The sequence below is a fragment of the Pelodiscus sinensis genome, chromosome 2 (assembly GCF_052426305.1).
Source record: "Pelodiscus sinensis isolate ZL-2025 chromosome 2, ASM5242630v1, whole genome shotgun sequence".
Classification (NCBI taxonomy): Eukaryota; Metazoa; Chordata; order Testudines; family Trionychidae; genus Pelodiscus; species Pelodiscus sinensis.
The window spans coordinates 220,420,096-220,439,333 of record NC_143053.1 but is presented as its reverse complement, the minus strand read 5'-3'; the positions used below and the strand labels follow the sequence as shown (position 1 = coordinate 220,439,333).

Below are 19,238 nucleotides of genomic sequence, written 5' to 3'. Positions count from 1 at the left end.
TTTGCTCCCGGTCTCCCTGGTCTGCAGGGAGACGGGGAGCAATTCCTTGTAGCACGCCCGCAGCAGGACAGCCCAGGCGTGCCTGGGCTGTTCCGCTGCGGGCACGCTCCGCGGCTTTGCTCTGCGTCTCTCTGGTCTGCTGGGGGGGCTCCCCTCCCCCCAGCAGACCAGGGAGATGTGGATCAGCTTTTCTCGCCCCGGAGGACGGGGGCGGCGGGACTGCAGCGCATCTGGGCGTCCTGCCGCTCCAGTCCTCCGGGGCGAGAAAAGCCCCATTCGTAACTGCGGATCTGACATAAGTCGGATCCGCGTAACTCGGGGACTGCCTGTAGTAGGTTGTTTTACGCCATCTTTTGTAATCCTAGTTGTGCCTGTATCTATGCTTAAATTTGTCTCCGTCCGATTTTTTTCATTGACTAATAGCAATCTGCTGTTGTAAATTTCCACAGTGGGATTCACACTTGCTTCTCCATTGTCAGTGAAACCCTTATTCTGGTGTCCCTGTCCTGGAGGACTTAAGTTTGGCACACAGGTCCAACAATTTGGCCTTGCGCATCTGACAGTTCTGCAGCAACTGCTTATCATCTCAATCCTGCATTATTATTTGATCCCACCAATCAGTGCTCTTTCTCAAGTCCAGAAGCCTCCAGCAGCTGCTCCATGAACACTACTAACAACCTTGAACTGATTTTCACTGTCTCTCAGGAATCTGGCCTCTTGGAAATCACTGTGTTTTCCATGGCGCTTCTTTTGGCTCTGCAAATACCAGAGGATTATATGTCCTGTGCTTGTAATACTCATGGCAATGAGGCAGAGGTGTCTGAAGGCTCCAGGCTTCCATCAGAAATGGCAAAGAGCAGAAACCAATGTGGGTTCATGGGAATTTCAAAACTGGCAGAGAAATTGTGGGATATAGATGGTACTATGAGGTGGAGAAAGTTGCATGTTGAGAAGTTGACCCCACAGTTCCAGTTGCCTCTGCAAGATTCATTTCTGCCCCACTCAGCATTGCCAGACCGTCCAGAAAGACAGTATGCTTGATGGTGGAGAGTCACCTGCTATAATGCACATGTACATTGAAACAAGCACTTCTGGTGAGTGCACATACTGCCAAAATAAGGATGCATGCATGTAAGCAATACGTTGACTGCAGTGGCTTTATGCTGCTGTAACTTGCATTGGCAAAAGTGTGTGTTATAGAAATGCCCCTAATGTAAGGCTAAACACTGAAGTGTCCCCTCCTGCACCTGCAGAGAGTAGAATATGCTGACTATCATATTCTGTTGGGGGAGCATAAAGGAAATCCCTGGGCTCTATAGAGCATCAGGTGGGAATGATCTTGTCTCTATATTCAAGGTTTCTGGATTAGAATTAAAATATAAGAATGGTAAGTGGATCTGTAGCGTGGCCACTAGAGTATTAATGATAGGTGATATTGCTTAGTCTACAAAATCTCACCTAAGAACAGACAGAACAAGTTTCTACTTCCAGAAGTTCATCCGTGACAGATCCCACTCATGCTTTGAGATCCCAGCAGACTTATCACTGAAGCGCTTCTCTATTTTAGAGAAAGGAAAACAGCTTTTTAAAATGCTTTAGGATGTACCTCAAAAGTAAGAAAGTCCAAATTTGGTCCCCATTTAAATACATTTTATGTTATTGGAATTGGGAATTCCTGGCTTTCTAATGATACAGAGCTCTCTCCTCTAGTTCCAAGGAGTCATATGGTATATGCTATCTGTATAATGCCTATCCTGCATGTCATTAACTCCTAGGGAAAACTATCATAGTTGTAAGAGTAAGAAGGAAGCATTTTTCTTCCAGGGTGACTTTAAAAAAGGCAGCAGCAGTAATTTCACTGCTGCCCAGGGTTTGGAATGTTAAAAGTAGTCTAGATGGAGATGGATTAGTGGGCAGAATGCAGGTGATGCCTATTGAAAGTGCATGAGAAAAGCAAAGTGTTACCACATAGGCCTCACAAAGTTCTTTTTTCCACAGGATTTTGGTAGGGAGAGTTTTGGGGTGGATGTAGTGTATAACTGAGATCAATGGTTTTAGTGGAATCTTTTTTTCTCCATTCTTGGTTTGAGAAAATTGCTGTGATTGCTTTTTCTTTTGTGGTTTCACATTTTTAATAAATGTAGGTCTTTTGGAAAGGCAGTTTTGAAATTTGTTTTTAATAAAAAATCAAAATAAATAAAATATCTATCTATATGCAGATCAGTACTGCATCAGCAAATATTTGCAGATAAACCCATTCAGTCTGCAAATCCTGCATTTATCCACACACACAAGTTTTTACAGAAGCAAATCAGGTAGTTGCATGCTTGACTGCTCATAGGTATAGTTAGTCACTTGATGAGCCTAATGGAAATTCTACCCACTTATGCAGGGCTAAATTTGATCTAACATATTTAAATATTGGATTTACAGATGTACTTGTTACCTGCTCAGTTTTCAAGTGTGCAGTTATGCCTATAATGTTGTTTTAACATAGATTTATATTTGACTATCTGGATTAAATTTTTTCTTAATTATGTCACTTAAAACACAAAAATACTCCTAAAGAGTTGTATTTAGCACATGCTAGACCCATTCAGTGCACTGCTGCTGCCACAGCACTATTGCAGGCAATTGAATTATGGAGTCTTTGATATTATCCTCTAGGACATGTGGCCATCACATTTTCCTGTCAGTGACTCCACTGCAACTCCCATTGACATAACACTGATGACATGATTTCAGAGGAAGTTTCCCTGATACTTCTGTGGTGAGCATTTGGTCTGCACCGTGTCTAAATGCTGTGCTAGATATTACTACCAAAAGGTGCCACACGGCATGGTTTGTTAAACAGCTTGAAAAACATGTGATCTTTGCTTGACCTGATGTAAACCAGTTCTTCCACTCATAGGGATGTACTTGATAATTCAGAGACTGTTTTGCTTGCCAGACACTAAGAAACTTTCTAAACAGTCTCTTGATGTCTGCAATGTTAGGTAATTTTAATTCCATTTAAGGAAAAAACATTATTAGTACTCAATTTTTTTTGTTCATGAGCTTAATCTTGAGATCATTGCTCAGGGAAAACTGCCGCTGAAGTCAGTGGGAATTTCCCTGAGTCAGGTCTGAATAAGGATCTTAGATTCGGTCCATGAGGGCTTTATTACCCAACTCAGATCCTCAGTACTGAGGCTGGGAGATGAGAGCATGGGCAAAGAGTCCTCTCTTCCAGCCAGTGGAATAGCAGTAAAGCCACAATGGTTCCCTACGCTGTTTCCATCCTCCATATGGGAAATGGCTGCTGGATCAATGTAGTAGGCACAGATCCCCCGGTCTTAGCACAGTGCCTTCCATGGCCACCTCCTGCCCAGCATCCAAGGCTCTGTCAATAGCATTCCATAACAAACACATATGTAGCTGCTGTCCCCACAGTGGTAGAACCTCCCAGATTTCATTGCAGGAATTGCCCTCTGGAGACCAGAAAAAGGGAGCGATATTTGCATGCTGCTTTGGTATTTTAAAGAGCTGCTCTTCTGAGTCAGACAAAATGACCAGTTAAATTGATCACAATTCAGTATGAGTTAGGGACCAAATGGAAGGAGGTTCATCATAGCTGAGCATGGACTGCAGTTATTAGCAAAGCAAGATGGCTGAGTGGTTAGGGAAAGAATCTAGGACTTGGGAAATGCTTCACCAGACATTCATCCTCTCTGAGTCTTGGTTGCCCTTATTCAAGTGGGGTAATAGTACTTCCTGTCTCCTAGGGGGTATTCTGAGGATAAATATGTTAAAGGTTGTAAGGAGCATGGGCTTTACTGTAAAGGCGGTAATATCAGTATCTGATACTGTGAAATAGCAGCTGTATCATGTTTTATTCCTGGAGGAACCTATTCTCTAATGAAACATGCAGTGTACTAATGGAATAACATATTCTGGTAAATTCACAGATGTGTCCATTTTTATGTGAGATGAGGAGGGTGAGGTAATATCTTTTATTAGGCCAACTTCAGTTGGTGAGAGAGCTTACACAGAGTTCTCTTCATACCTTAATATCCTGGAGCCATCGAAGCTAAATTATTGTTATCTGGTCTTTTATTTTAATAGAGTTACCTGGGGAAAGCTGAAAGAAATGGTGGCTGTTTTATTGTGATCTAAATACTGGTTTAGTTTCTATGTGGAGAGATAAATGGTACATAAAAGGCACATCCAAAGGTGGTGACGTTCCAGAAGTGAGCCAGGAGCTCCTGAACGTATTGTGCTTCAGAGAGGTGCAATATCTGAGAAATCACAGCTGTACTGTGCATAGGCAAGTCCAGCAATAGACGCCAGCTTTGCTGGCCTCTATGGAAAAAGGGGAAACAATGCCATAGCTTCGCTGATGCTAGACTCACATATTCATTGCACCCCCTTATTTCAAGGACTGCGGGTGACCCTCACAGAGACATGCAAGTCAGCTCTATGTGGGGAAATTTTTCTTTGTGCTCTCTCCCTCAGTGCTGCACAGAGCCTGGCATGTTCAAACCCAGAGTGTTTTGAGATATAAAGTTTGAAATAATCTTTTGTGGTTTAAAAAAACAGTGAAACATTGAGCTAACTCACTGTAATTTAGGTATTTTATCCTATACAGAATCATGGCTTTAAAAGTATCAAGGGCTCAAAGGACAAAGTGTCATTCCCAGCTGCCATTTTGTATTAATTTTCAGAGGGGTAATTCTTGAACAAGAGGTGTTGTTTGTAAAGCATAACTCGTGTTCACATTAGGTGCAGCTACATTGCAGGGCTTAACTCAAAATAAGCTACGCGAATTGAGTATCTTATTTCAAAGTAGGGAGCGTCTACACAGCACTTATTTTGAAATAAAGCAGTCTTCCTCTGACTTCCCTTATTTCTCATACACAGAGGGTTATAGGAGTCAGAGTAAGAAGTCCTCTAGTTTGACAATATTTTGACACTATTTCAAAATAACTGCCTGCTGTGTAGACTGGGATTGTTATTTCGGAATAGCACTAGTTATTTCGAAATAGTGTTGCAGTTTAGACGTACCCGGTGGCTGTGTCTACACTGCACCCCTTTTCCGGAAAAGGGATGCAGATTAGACCAGTCGGAATTGCAAATCCGCGGGGGATTTAAATATCCCCCGCGGCATTTGCATTTACATGGCTGCCGCTTTTTTCCAGTTTGGGGATAAGCCGGAGAAAAGTGCCAGTCTAGATGCGATTCTCCGGAAAATAAGCCCTTTTCCGGAGGATTTCTTATTCTTACTTTCAATAAGAAATCCTCCGGAAAAGGGCTTATTTTCCGGAGAATCGCGTCTAGACTGGCGCTTTTCTCCGGCTTATCCCCAAGCCGGAAAAAAGCGGTAGCCATGTAAATGCAAATGCTGCGGGGGATATTTAATTCCCCCGTGGATTTGCAATTCCGACTGGTCTAATCTGCATCCCTTTTCCGGAAAAGGGGTGCAGTGTAGACACAGCCATTGTGTATAATCTGTGTGTATACAAATATGTTTGCTCCAAATAAAAACACTCTTTTCAAGCTAGAAAACTGATTGTGAGGATTCACTTTTCAGAGTCCATCTAAGGATGGCAGCTGTTTGTCAAAACTTGTGGCAGATTTTCAAGGTTTAAAAACTTTGTTTTCAATCAAGATCAAATACTTGAACATACATAGTCTGTGTTCAAATATGTTTGTTTAATAAAAAAAAAAAAAAGAAGCTTTGGAAAAGTTGGAAGTGTCTGCATGTCAGGCCCCTCTGGGAGAGCAAATCAAGAGTGGCACCAAAGGCTCGATGAAACTGTGCTGCTCTCCCAGGGTATTGCCTCACCAAGATCATCATCTGTCAGACTCTTACAATTTTGGCCCTTTAAGAGGTTCCAGTTAAAAAAATTAAGTATATTTTTATATATATTCTTGCTGATTTATGAAATTTGTGAGAGTGCATGTGACAAAGTTTCTGTCTCTTTTGTCAGTTCTGTAAATACCAATTGCAGTGCTAGAGAATCTGTATTCATGAGGCATAAACATTTACAAATTTCACAGGATCGTATAAATTAAAGGAACTTTTTCCAAACTTGCATACATTCATTCTCTCAGCTTTTCTGGTCATGTGACTTTACACATAGTTGTAAATTAACAAAAATACTGATGCTGAGTTCTCCAGTCCTCTAGAATAATGGTTCTTTCACCCTAATTCAGGTTGTATCAATAACATTTATCAGCAGTTATTGTGCAGCAGAGTCTCAAATGCCACAATATCCCTGTGCTTGGAATAAGAGAGAATGTAGGTATTTCATCTACCATTGTTTGTAACTGCAGGAAAATGCTGACTGTTGAATTTTTACTGGTATGTTTTTATTTTTCATTTTCCTAAATTCAGATAATGTAATATGATATTTAAAAACTCTTTTCATTGCAGGTTTGACAGTGAGTGTGTTTTTATTCTCACTTAAAATGCATAAAAAGAGTTTGTTCTTGGGAAATACTCCTTGATAAGAACCAGAAACAAAAGTAAGAGAAGACAGATATGAGGGAATATGGGTAATAAGCTGCTTCTATATAAATTGAGAAGTTCATTAGGAGTGACTGGTGAGGGAGGAGCCTACCTTAAGAACATGTGGGGAATCCGTTTACTTCAGAGTACTGGGTGAAAGGAAGGGAGGTCTGCTTTTTATTAAACCTGAAATGCATTATAATTGGGCTGAGTCTTTACCCAGATGGCTCTTCTTATGCTGACATCTGCAAAATGTACATAAAGCAATGTAAAAGAACTGTCTCTTGTGGCAGTGTGTACATATGTAATTCAGTTAAGAACCAAGTCCTTTGCTATACTTAATACTGATCCTTGAATAACGCATGCTAAGAAATTGCACTTGCCCGGTCAAAATGATTACAATACATATTTTGTCACAGTATAAAGCTATGCGATTTTTGAGAAGTTTTATGAAATTTTTGCTCAGTTTGTAGGGGTTCGTGTTAATTCATTATTTGAAATCCCCAATTAAACACATTTTTCAGCGTGGATGGTGTGGGGAGTGTTTTCCTTGGTTTCCCTAAGGCTTTTTTATTGTCATTACAGTAAATTCAAAATATTTAGTTTTATGTGAATTTGATAGAATTATTTTTCATTGACCACTGACATGTGCTTGAACAAAACAAACATTACCACATTAATGAAATTGGTCTGGGAATGATAGATGTGATGTAATTCATGTTCCATTTCTCTATTATCTAGCTGAAACCAATGAGGTAACATTTTTAAATTAGATGTCAGCAACCTGTTTCTTTCTTTGTCAGACAATAGAAAAATCAAAGTCAATGGCACCAGGGAACCTATTGAGTTTAAGTCAAATCAGTGGTTTGGAGCAACAGTCAAAGCTCATAAAGGAAAAGTTGTGGTAAGTTTAATAAACTGGTATTCATTGTCAGATATTTACCTTTTCTCAACTGTATATCTTAAATGTGTGTATGTGTATTCACCACTAATATGTTTTAAAATATACATATATACAAAATAGATTTTTTTAATATAGAGAGAAAGATCAGACAATAAAACTATATATAAAAATCAGACTGAAAACAATATTACTCCAGTTTTAAACATGAAAGGCATTTTACTCATCATGCAAGCAAATGAGTAATTTTATTCAAAGCATAAAACAGTGAAACTATTTTAAGATGTATGGCAACTGATAGCGATATATTTAAAAAACTGTGATGTGTTGTAAAGCTTTATGAAGAAAGTTAACTTCAGAATTACCTGGAAGCCAAACATTTCCTGTGAGTATCAACTGATATCCTGATAAATACTGATACAAATAGTAACATTTCCAATTTTGTTTTATAGGGTAATTTTATACTATCGTATTGTTATAGTGTAGTTATGGCATTAACTAAGCTTTTTGCTTTTGAAAACATTGAGAGTGTGTAGAAATTATAGAAAATTTTGCAGGCACTGATCTAAACCTCCTCCTGCATATTTATACTGATATATTTGTTCTTGGTCTTATACTGAGTAGTTTTATTGCAGAGTATAGTGTCGATGTATGCTGTACATAGGCATTTTACATTTACAGTTTTTGCATTACGATTTACAGTGAAAAGTATGCTAACCCTTTGTGATGTGAAACTTTACTTTGGATATATTTTATTTTCCTTACAGTTATGAAATAACAGTTTTTGTTTAAAGCTGTTTCAGTTATTAATTAATGGAAATAAGTATCTAAAGGAAATGCCTTACTTTAAATAGTTGATCTTGTGGTTAACCCCAGAAAAGGATTTTGACATAAAGCAGGTGATTAATAAAACATTGTTCTCTTGTGTTACAGAACTAACATGTACAGTTAATTCCCTGCGGTTTGCATTTGAATTATCTTAGCTGTCAAATTGCATATTTGGTACCTGCATCTGGTCGATGTACTTTTATTTAAAAGTTGATTATATATATAAAATTGTTAAAAAGGGAATCCTAACATACTATTTGGCTTTAGCTAAGATTTGTCATAAAGTGTTCTATTGATTTAAGTAGCTCAGTACTTACCTTGTTTTCTGAGAATAATAGTTAGCAAGCAGAAATAGAATATTTTATTATACAACTATTCACTAAAACTTAGAATGTCTTAGTTTTAACCAGACATGAGGATATCTAGTGATTGATTGCTGTGCCCTGAAAAATAGCAAAACTCTGTCAGTTGTAGACTGTCTTTGTTTTGGTTCTAGTATGTTTTCTCATCAACAGTTTTGCCAAACTTTCTTCAATGAAGTTAAAGTTAACAATTTTAAGGCAAAGCTTTGAACTGCTAACTTTGGGAACTATAGGTTTAAAATTTAATAGGGTTCCATGGGGGGAACGGGAAAACCCAACATCACATTGCTTGAAGTTTCTGCTGATACTCAGCAGTGTAAAAAACAAAACAAAACAAAACAAAAAAACAACCAACAAAACAAAAACCACCAAAAATAAAATAGAATAGGATTAGGACAAAATGTTACTCTTATATGTTATCTCAGTTGCAAATGATTTTGTCAAACTTTATGAAATGCATGTGATTATAAGAAACAAATTCATTTTGATTGTCCTGCTGTTTTGTTTTTTCCCCTCCTCTAGAATGTTTTTTAGACTATAGGCTGCTCAGGACAAAGCCCTGTCATATAGATTTGCAAAACAATGTGCACAACTACAGTATGCTCTGTGTGGGCACAGGGATCCATCCAGCCAAAGCAAATTGCAGCATTGGTGCCTTGGAAAAAATGATAAATGTTATCAGAAAGAGATTCATATCTGATAGTAAATCAGTCCCAAAGCAAAAATGGATAGTTTGTCAGCTCTATCACACATTAATGTTTATTATAGGATATATATATTGTATCAAAAACTCATTTAGCAAAAATCCACTCTATCAGGGTTCAATCTTGCCTGTTGTGCCAAGCTAGAAATAGAAAAAGGTCTCTGAATCCTATCCCCAAGGCAGAGGAGAAGTGTAGGTAGAGACACTCCAAACTCAGTACCTAATCCATAATTGTGTACTCTTGCAACTCTACTTTGGGTTTGAACCAGGGATCCATATACAGTAAACTTCTGAAAATCTGGCACCTTTAGGACCCAGGGGGTGCTGGATTATCAGATATGCCAGACTATCGGAAGGGGGGGCTATGAGGGGTCTAGGGTGGTGTGGGGGGGGATGCCACCCCAGATCCCCCAGAACCCCCACTTTCGATAGTCCGGCTCTGCCCCAGGCGTTCCCGATTCAGCCGCTGCTGGTCAGTTTCAGCAGCTGCTGAATTGGGACGCCTGTGGCGGAGCAGCTGGGGTGCTGCCAGGCTGGTCTGGTAGCGCAGCCCCTTGGCGCTGCGAGATCAACCTGGCAGCACCCCAGTTGTTCTTGGGAATGCCTGGGGCAGAGCAGCTGGGGTGCTGCCGGGTTGGTCCCTCAGTGCCAAGGGGCGGCACTACCAGACCAACCCAGCAGCACCCCAGTTGCTCTGCCCCTGGCGTCCCCAAGTCAGCCGCTGCTGAAACTGATCAGCGGCTGATTCTGGGAAGCCAGGGGCACAGCAGCTCTGCCTCGGGCTTCCCGGAGTCAGCTGCTGGTCAGTTTCAGCGGCGGCAGACTTGGGGAAACCTGGGACAGAGCAGCTGGGGTGCTGCTGGGTTGGTCCAGTAGCACCAAGGGGCAGTGCTACGGGACTTACCAGCAGCACCCCAGCTGCTCTGCCCCTGGCTACCCCCGGCTTCCCTGATTCAGCTGCTGGTCAGTTTCAGCAGCGGCTGAATCAGAGAAGCCGGGGGCAGAGCAGCTCCAATGGTCCGGCTGCCCGGAGCACTTCCAGGTTCCTGATGGTGCCGGACCATCAGATGCCGGACCAATGAAGTTTTATTGTAATAGCAGACCACCAGCCACACTGTACCTGCTGCAACAGAAAGAGCTCAGCTCTGCAGAATCTAGAGGTAACCTCTTCATATCCCCCCCATGCAGTAGAACTATGCTACAACAGTCAATTTCTTGAGAATCAAAAGGGACTGAATTAGGGATTTCTCAAACTAAAACCATAGGACGAAGGACTAAGTCCCCTAACTGGGACTGTAGCAGACGCATCTTCTGTGGATCAGGCATGGTGTGTGTGTGTGTGTGTGTGTGTGTGTGTGTGTGTGTGTGTGTGTATGCATGCATGCATGCATGCATGCGTGTGTTAATAATACATGCTTGAAAGTGGGTAACACTGTCTAGGAGAATTTACCTATCAAGGGCAGAGGGGGAGCAAGAGGGCAGGTTCTGATCCTTAGATGTAAGTAGATTTTTAATGATGAAGAGGAAGTAGAGAACATTGCAGTTTATGAAGGTTCCCATGGTTCCTTCACCTACACAGTATGAGAATTTTTACCCAACTGATAGAAACATACCAGGAACAAAAGTAATATGTTGAATGAAGAACTGACTTAGCACATGTATGGCACATAAACATTCTGTTAACCAATTACTGTTTTAATAGGCTTGTGCTCCCTTATATCATTGGAGGACCCTTAAAGCCACCCCTGAAAAAGATCCAGTTGGCACCTGTTATGTGGCTATTCAGAACTTCAGTGCATATGCTGAGTATTCTCCTTGTCGCAACAGTAAGTTTTAATATAAATGCTTTAGCCTCAATAGAATTGAAATTGGGTTCAGTGGTTTCATACATTCTATCTTCGTGCAGTCTTGGCTAAATGAAAATTACAGAATCAGTTCAATGTCTAACAGTTACTTCTCCCACAGACTGTCAATAGCTGCTGTTTCACAGTTACTTTTTGTGTGATATTTTCCAAAGCTAATAGGTAAAATGATTGACTAGCTTATGTGGAAATGCCTACAGGAGAGCCAAGCAAGCTGTTGTTGTTCAGTTTATTTGTATAATGGCAACAAAGTACTGGACAGAGAAGTAAACAGACCTCCTCAGATAGTAGAATTTTTCAATTTCCTTCTTGTGGTGTTCCAGAAATGACAACATGTCATGATGTGAGGTTTGCCTGTAGGCCACCTGAGAGCGGGGGAGGGGTGGGAGGGGGACGACACCAAAAGGGCAGTTTTCCTCAGGATCCCCATTTTGAGTGGGCCCCCAAGCCCATAGAATGACATTGTGACTTGATGCATAGGATGGTAGCATCACTCATGTTTGGCTTGGCCATCCCTAGGTGCACAGAGTGGGGCACCATATTTGGCTCTCTGGGCCTGAAATTACCACAGCAGAGTGGGGGGATCCCATGATCATTTTGTTGGATAGGTTTGTGGTGGGAGCTCAGTTTCAGATTTTGCCCCAAAACATTGGGGTAGCCCTGTTTGTCTGCCCTGAGAATGCACAGGTGTGCACCTAAGCAACCCTGTGATTCTTGCTTACATCTGCAAGAAACTCCCATAGAACTCAGCACAACCAAAGGGAACTGGTACATCTGCTTGTAGCTCCAACCCCTCATTATTACCTAGGCTTTCCACTGCAGAGTAGCTCCAGACAGAGCTGTGTTACCGAGCCTTCCTCTCCTAGCCCAGCCCCTACACTTAAACCTCCAAAGCGGGGGAGGGATGATACCACAGAGTCAGAAGATGAATCTGTGGGAAAATAATGTTCATAAGCTTTGTGCTAGTGTGTCATTTTGGCTTTGCTCAGGGGTGATGCCATGTGGAGGGACTGTTGCAATGGCCATTCTCACTTTTTGCCCAATTGTAGTCCCCTGAATTTGCACTTCCCGAGAGGTCTGGTGTTCATAGTGCAAGTCTTTAGGGGTTTGAGGAAGGAGAAGAAAATGCCACTTTCTTCTTCCTTCTCGCCTACAAACATTGGTCTAACATAGTTGGTTATTCTGTTCTAATAGTAGAAGGCATAACAACATTTAAAAACTAATTATTGCTTCATGCTGATAGACCTAAGAAAGAAGACTTAGCAAATATACATGAATAGGCAGAACTACATTACAGTTCAACGCTTGTTTAACCCAAAATCCAGTCTATCAAAAAGCTTGACTTTATGAACCACCTATATGCCACCCAGAGTTGTATAAATAGCCAAGATCTTCTGCAGGGTGATCTCTGAATACAGCCAGCTTGACCCACCCTCCAAGTCATCACTTACCAAAATGTTTCAAACTTCCAAGGAGACCCTTAATTTTGTATTTATGGCAAATCAAGCTATTGCAGCAATTCTATGATCCCTCTCATTTTGGGTTTTCCACAGTGGTTCAGACAGGATGTCATTGATTGTGGCTGGAGACTCTGGTTAGGCAGTGAGAGAATGACTTTTTCAAGATATCATCATTTGGCACCAATCTCAGGGCTCTGCAAAGGGCCCTGATTTGTTCATTATAGGGAGTCACACATATTTTTACTTCCTTAGGTTGTTTTTATACCTTTTGTCACAAAGGTGTCAGGTTTATTTAATTGAATGGTATATTTTTTTTCACAAAAAATCTAGAAGTCTGCTAATGTAAAGAGGCAAAACAAGACCATATCCTTCAGACAATAACGGCATAAGCTCACTGCCTAACTAGCAGCACCAGACCCTATCAGACTGAATCCCTAGAATGTTTTATATGCTGTTATGATTCTGCTATTTGTAGATGCATTGAAACATATTTTTCCAAGCACTGTGGTACTTACACAGGAGTTGGATGTGCACTTTGAATGATGGAGATAAGGCAATACTACAATATTTAATGAAATATGTACCCAGGATGACAACCTGTCATACAACCATTCAGTGCAATACATATTTTTTCTTTTACAGGCAGTCCCCGGGTTACGTACAAGATAGGGACTGTAGGTTTGTTCTTAAGTTGAATCTGTATGTAAATTGGAACTGGCGTCAGCCGCTGCTGAAACTAATCAGTTTTAATCGCGGCTGAATCTGGATGCCAGCTCTGACTTACATACAAAATCAACTTAAGAAATCCAGGCGTCCCCAAGTCAGCTGCTGCTGAAACTGATCAGCGGCTGATTCCAGGAAGCCTGGGGCAGAGCAACTCTGCCTCAGGCTTCCTGAAGTCAGCCGCTGGTCAGTTTCAGCAGCGGCTGACTTGGGGACGCCTGGGGCAGAGCAGCTGGGGTGCTGCTGGGTTGCTCCAGTAGCGCGGCTCCTCGGTGCTACTGGAGCAACCCAGCAACACCCCAGCTGCTCTGCCCCAGGCGTCCTGATTCAGCCGCTGCTGAAACTGACCAGCAGCGGCTGAATCAGGACGCCTGGGACAGAGCAGCTGGGGTGCTGCCGGGTTGGTCCGGAGCGGCGCTGTGGGACCAACCCGGCAGCCCCCAGCTGCTCTACCCCAGCGGTAAGCAAGAAAAGCCTGGCCTGCTGGGGGGGGCACTAGCTGCACCCCGCCCCCAGAAGACCAGGGGGACAGGAGCAAAACCTTGGAGCATGCCCGCAGCGGGCGCCTGGGCTGTCCCGCTGTGGGCGTGCTCCAAGGCTTTGCTCCCCGTCTCCCTGCAGACCAGGGAGACGGGGAGCAAAGCCGCTGAGCACGCCCGCAGCGGGACAGCCTAGGCGCGCTTGGGCTGTCCCCCTGCGGGCGTGCTCAGCGGCTTTGCTCCTGTCCCCCTGGTCTGCTGGGGGGGTCCAGCAAACCCGCTGGACCCCCCAGCAGACCAGGGACACCAGAGCAAAGCCGCCGCTGGGCGGCTTTGCTCGTTTGCCCAGGAGCAAAGCCGCCCAGGTGGCGGCTTTGATCGGGTGTCCCTGGTCTGCTGGGGGGGTCCAGCGGCTTTGCTGGACCCCCCCAGCAGACCAAGGGGACAGGAGCAAAGCCGCCCAGGCAGCGGGAGTCCCGCTGCCTGGGCGGCTTTGCTCCGGGGCAAATGAGCAAAGCCTCCCAGGCAGCGGGACTCCCACCGCCTGGGCGGCTTTGCTCGGGTGTCCCTGGTCTGCTGGGGAGGTCCAGCGGCTTTGCTGGACCCCCCCCAGCAGACCAGGGAGACCGGGAGAAGCTTTTCTCGCCCGTGAGCTCCGGGGCGAGAAAAACCCCGTTCGTAAGTGCGGATCCGACATAAGTGCGGATCCGACAGTCGGGGACTGCCTGTAGTTGTATCCAGTAAATTTGGGTACTAATTGTTTCTCCTTGAGAAATCTTGTAGTGATGGCTATTCATAGATTACAAAGGCAGAAGGGACTATGGTCATTTGGTCATTTGGTCTGGCCTCCTATATAACAGGCCATAAGGCAAATTAGTTTTTGTTTAGATCACATCTTATAATATAGAAAAACATCCACAATTGATTTAAAAATTGCCATTTATGTAGAATCCACCGTGACCTTTGGTAAATGGTTCCAATGGTCCTCTGATAAAAATGCACCTTATTTCTAATCTGAATATGACTAGTTTCAACTTTCAGTCATTGGATCTTATTATGCCTTTGTTGGCTAATGAGCCTTATATTACCACATTTCTGTTCCATGTATAGGCATGCACAGACTCTGACCCAGACACCCCTTAATTTCTCTTTGTTAAACTACAGTAAAGCATGTGTTATCCGGCATGCTCAAGAATTAGGGCATTCCAGTTATCTAAAAATACTGGTTATCTCAGGGTCCCATCAACCTAGAAAAAACCAATGGATAATAATAGTAAAACTCAAGTTTTTAATATTGGTAGTTTTGTAGTGTGAGTCAGTTGGTCTCACATTTCTATTTTGAGTTAAAGATTATTAGTACTTCTTAAATAAAAAATTGTTAAGCCAATCACGGTAAACCAAGTCAGGCCTGTGCGCCTGAAGATGTGACAGTATTGTGGCTGGGGGTAATGCAGGTTAACAAAGTTTTCTGATTATCAGAGTGCCGGATAATAAAGCTTTCACTGTAAATAGATTGAGTTCCTTGTATCTTTCTCTATAAGGCATATTTTTCCACCCTTTAATCAATCTTGTGATTCTTATCTGAATCCTCTCCTTTGGTAATAAGGCTGTGCATTATGAGATTAATAAATATTCATATTTTGATAATGCAGCTAATGCAGATCCTGAAGGACAAGGTTTCTGTCAAGCAGGCTTCAGCTTAGATTTTTACAAGGTAAGATTCTACTTTGAACTCGTTGGATGAAATTTTATGATTTATCCCCATTGACCTCTTCTTCCTTCACCTATTCTAGTCTAGTTTTAATTGAAAATTAAATCCCTTGTTTTGAATATTTTTTATCATAAAGTTACTGACATTTCTCAAAACTTACAGACTTGAAACTTCCCAGTTTTATTTCAAAAATGGATAAAAGATATTATAACTTTTTATTTGTTAGAAGCGCTCCTATTATATTCTCTTGAATCCATATCAGCCTGTGCTATAGCATCATTTTGGCTCTGGCCAAATCCTCTTTCAGAAGATACTAGTGATTTTGGTTGTGTCATGGAGTACATAAACCCTAGGCTAGCCTGGAAACCAAGGAGTTAATGAAGGAAGTGCCCATCAGTGGTGACTGGCAGTTTTGGGGCAAATGGGAGAATAAAACAGTTGAAAAGCAGGGTGGTCAGATGGTTGCCAGAGTAGTCAGCAGAAAGAAAGTCTTGCCAGCAAGCTGATTAGAAGCTGCCTTGGAGTGACAATGACCCAGAGAAGGGACAGCCAGAGCCACAGGCTGCAAATGCCAACAGAACCAAGGGAGGCAGGAAGGAGCTCCGCATATTGCAGGAGAATTGTAAAGGACTGATAGTGCCTGCCTGCATTAAGAGATGTGAACTAGAACCCAGTGGAGTGGGTGGGCCTAGATTTCCCTACCTACTCCTTTACAGGCACTTAAGAATCTGGGGCGGGGGAAGGGGGGAGTAGGAGGGAAGAGGGTGTGCCAGGCCTTTTGATGGCAAGGGCCAGATTACCTTTGTCAAACAGAAGAGCTGCTCCATAACAACCCTATGGGACAGAAATTAACATCCTTGCCTCCACATAGGGCTATAGCGATTTAGAGAAGCAAGGTGACAGGCTGCCCTACTGATCTGGGCAGATGCTGTGCAGTATGCTGTCTAACCAAAGCATGCTGCTGATGCACCACATGGGCTGGTAGCTCCATTTTCATGTGCCCAACTTGAATCAATCTCCGGAGACTGATTTTTTTAGAAAGTACCAGCCCTTGAGATTTTTTTAGATCAGCCCTTGAGATTTTTTTTAAAAAATCCTAAGTGATTTATGGGAGGGTTTTTTCAAAAGCAGGCTAATAATTAAACTTTTTTTCTGGAGGGGAGGGGGTGACAGTGCTTTGAGAGTGTGTCCCTTTTGCCACCTGGTAACAATACTATGAGCCCTAGGAATACACTTTGTACGTACACTATACTGCTGCTAGACCACCAGGGCCTCACGTGTGTTTAATCACGGTAGCGGAATATAGTGTTTCTCAGACACATTGTTATCCATTTTACATTCATGTTATTTTTTTCACCTAATTAGCCTGTGGTAAAGGGATGGCTATAAGGTGGTTATAGCCACATTAGTCTGTAAAGCATAACTTTGGATACATTGGGCATCATTGTCCTCTTTTGTGTTGCCTTCAAATTTGTTTACAAAGAAACAGAGCAGTCTTTGAGAAATGTTATTCTATAGCTGCCAAACAGATTATGGCTCTGATGATTCAGGAACCATCCCTGTTGAGGAAAGACTTTTACAGATGCGTCTTGACTGTAAAGTTAATCTCATACTCAATGGCTTTCCTGAAAAAGGGTGGATTAAAGCATGTACTTAAAGAAGTGCTTTCCTGTATCAGGGCCTATATCTGGTATCATGATCCAGATTTTCCATTTTATGTTTAAATAAAACAGTACAGATGTTTAGTTGTCATCATACTAATTGCTTTTCATCTGCATGTTTTTGATCATAGTTTAATATTGATCATTTCTGGTTTGGGGTTTTTGTTTTGTTTTGCTTTTTGTAGAATGGGGACCTTATAGTAGGAGGACCTGGGAGTTTTTACTGGCAAGGTATGTTCACTCACTTGGTTAACTAAAATCAAAAAGTAAATGCAAGATGTCCGGACAAACTTCATCCTGAGTTCTTGTTATTCTCTAGGGCTACGTCTAGACTGGCATGATTTTACGCAAATGCTTTTAACAGAAAAGCACTTTTGCGCAAAAGCGTCTGTGGCCAATCTAGATGCGCTTTTGCGCAAAAAAGTCCCGATCGACATTTTCGCGATCGGGGCTTTTTTGCGCAAAACAAATCTGAGCTGTCTACACTGGCCCTTTTGCGCTAAAGCTTTGCGCAAAAGGGACTTTTGCCTGAATGGGAGTAGCACAGTATTTCCGCAAGAAGCACTGATTTCTTACATGAGATCATCAGTGTTCTTGAGGAAATTCAAGTGGCCAGTGTAGACAGCTGGCGAGTTTTTCTGCAAAAGCATGTGCTTTTGCGGAAAAACTTGCCAGTCTAGACGCAGCCTAGGTGTAAGGTCATCCGTTTGAGTCTGATATCTCTTATATGTGTAAATCAGAATTACTGCTCTGAAATCAATGTAGTTGTGTGTATTTAAAGAATGAGATCAGAAATGGATTCTTTAGTATGTGAAAAATGAAGTAAATATTTCATAGTTCATACTTCAGAGTACTTTCCCTCTTAATGGACAAACTTACCTTCATTTACATCTGGAATTGAAGTGTCATTTGTATAATAGAGAGAATACATTGTGTGTGACATTTAATAGCAAAAGTTATAGTTGTCTGTGATTTTTAGACTGATTACTGTCCAGACATTTTTAATACGTCATGTGATCATTGTGATATCACGGTGCTATATATACAGAGGAAACTTGCATTGGTATAGGTAATGGCAGGTGGGGGTTTTTGTTTTGTTTTTTATTTTTTGCCCCTTCATTGATTTAACCATTATCAATAAGGCTCATTCCTGGTGTAGATATTTTCAAGCCATTCAGCAGGTCTGTAATTGTGGTGGAACTGTATTATGTCTGATGGGAGAGAACCCTTCACTAAGAATATACTGCCCTTTTCCTATCCAGTCCCACTGAATTATAGCTATTATGAAGAGGCTATCAGTGAAAAGCATGATCTAGGCCTGTGTAGCATTTTGAAATGGAATGGAGGTGTGTTAGTTAAAAATATTAATACCTTGTTATGTTCCCTGGACTCTTCCCATTTCTGAATGATGTGGAAATGCATTGGTTTAAATATTCTCAGGAAGCTCCCAGAGTGGCAGTGGGGAAGGATTGTCCTAATAGATGTTGCAATGCACTGATTTTCTCTACTGTATCTGTCTGATAGGTCATTGTTTTGGCAATGGGATAATTAGTGATGAATTGAGTAAACAGTGTCTCAAAATCTGCATTTAATCTTAAATTTTAAAAAACTGTAGATAACTGTACATTTTGAGGAGTTGGATCTTCTCTGAATTCCTTTACTCTATGAAATTATTTGAATACAGGTCAAGTAATCACCACAAGCATTGCAGATATCATTAAGGACTATTCATTCAAGGATATTCTAAGGAAACTGACAACAGAAAAGCAGACTGGAGTGGCACCGCCCATATATGATGACAATTACCTGGGTAAGATGTACAGTCTAGAGCCACTGGACTTACCTGAATGAGAAAGCAAATCCTGCTTGCCAGGCTTTATGAAGGCCCTAATCCTGTAAACACTTACACATGTGCTTGACTTGAAGCACAGGAGCAAGGAGTCCCATTCAGCAGTTTGCTAATTATGTTAATGGGAAACTGACATGCTTAAAGTTAAAACACAGATGTAAGAAGTACAAAGATACTAATATTTCATGTTCCCAGCTTTTTTCAGTTGA

At 41.9% G+C, this 19,238-nt stretch overlaps 1 protein-coding gene across 1 annotated transcript in view; it reads left to right on the top strand.

Moving 5' to 3' along the window:
* ITGA8 (integrin subunit alpha 8) overlaps positions 1-19,238 on the top strand; it is a 175,690-nt gene that overhangs the window by 13,230 nt on the left and 143,222 nt on the right. Inside the window, exons 3-7 of the mRNA XM_075922446.2 lie at positions 7,294-7,394; positions 10,987-11,110; positions 15,461-15,522; positions 17,366-17,411; positions 18,865-18,990. Coding sequence (XP_075778561.2) covers positions 7,294-7,394; positions 10,987-11,110; positions 15,461-15,522; positions 17,366-17,411; positions 18,865-18,990 — 459 coding nt within the window. The remainder of the gene's footprint in view (positions 1-7,293; positions 7,395-10,986; positions 11,111-15,460; positions 15,523-17,365; positions 17,412-18,864; positions 18,991-19,238) is intronic.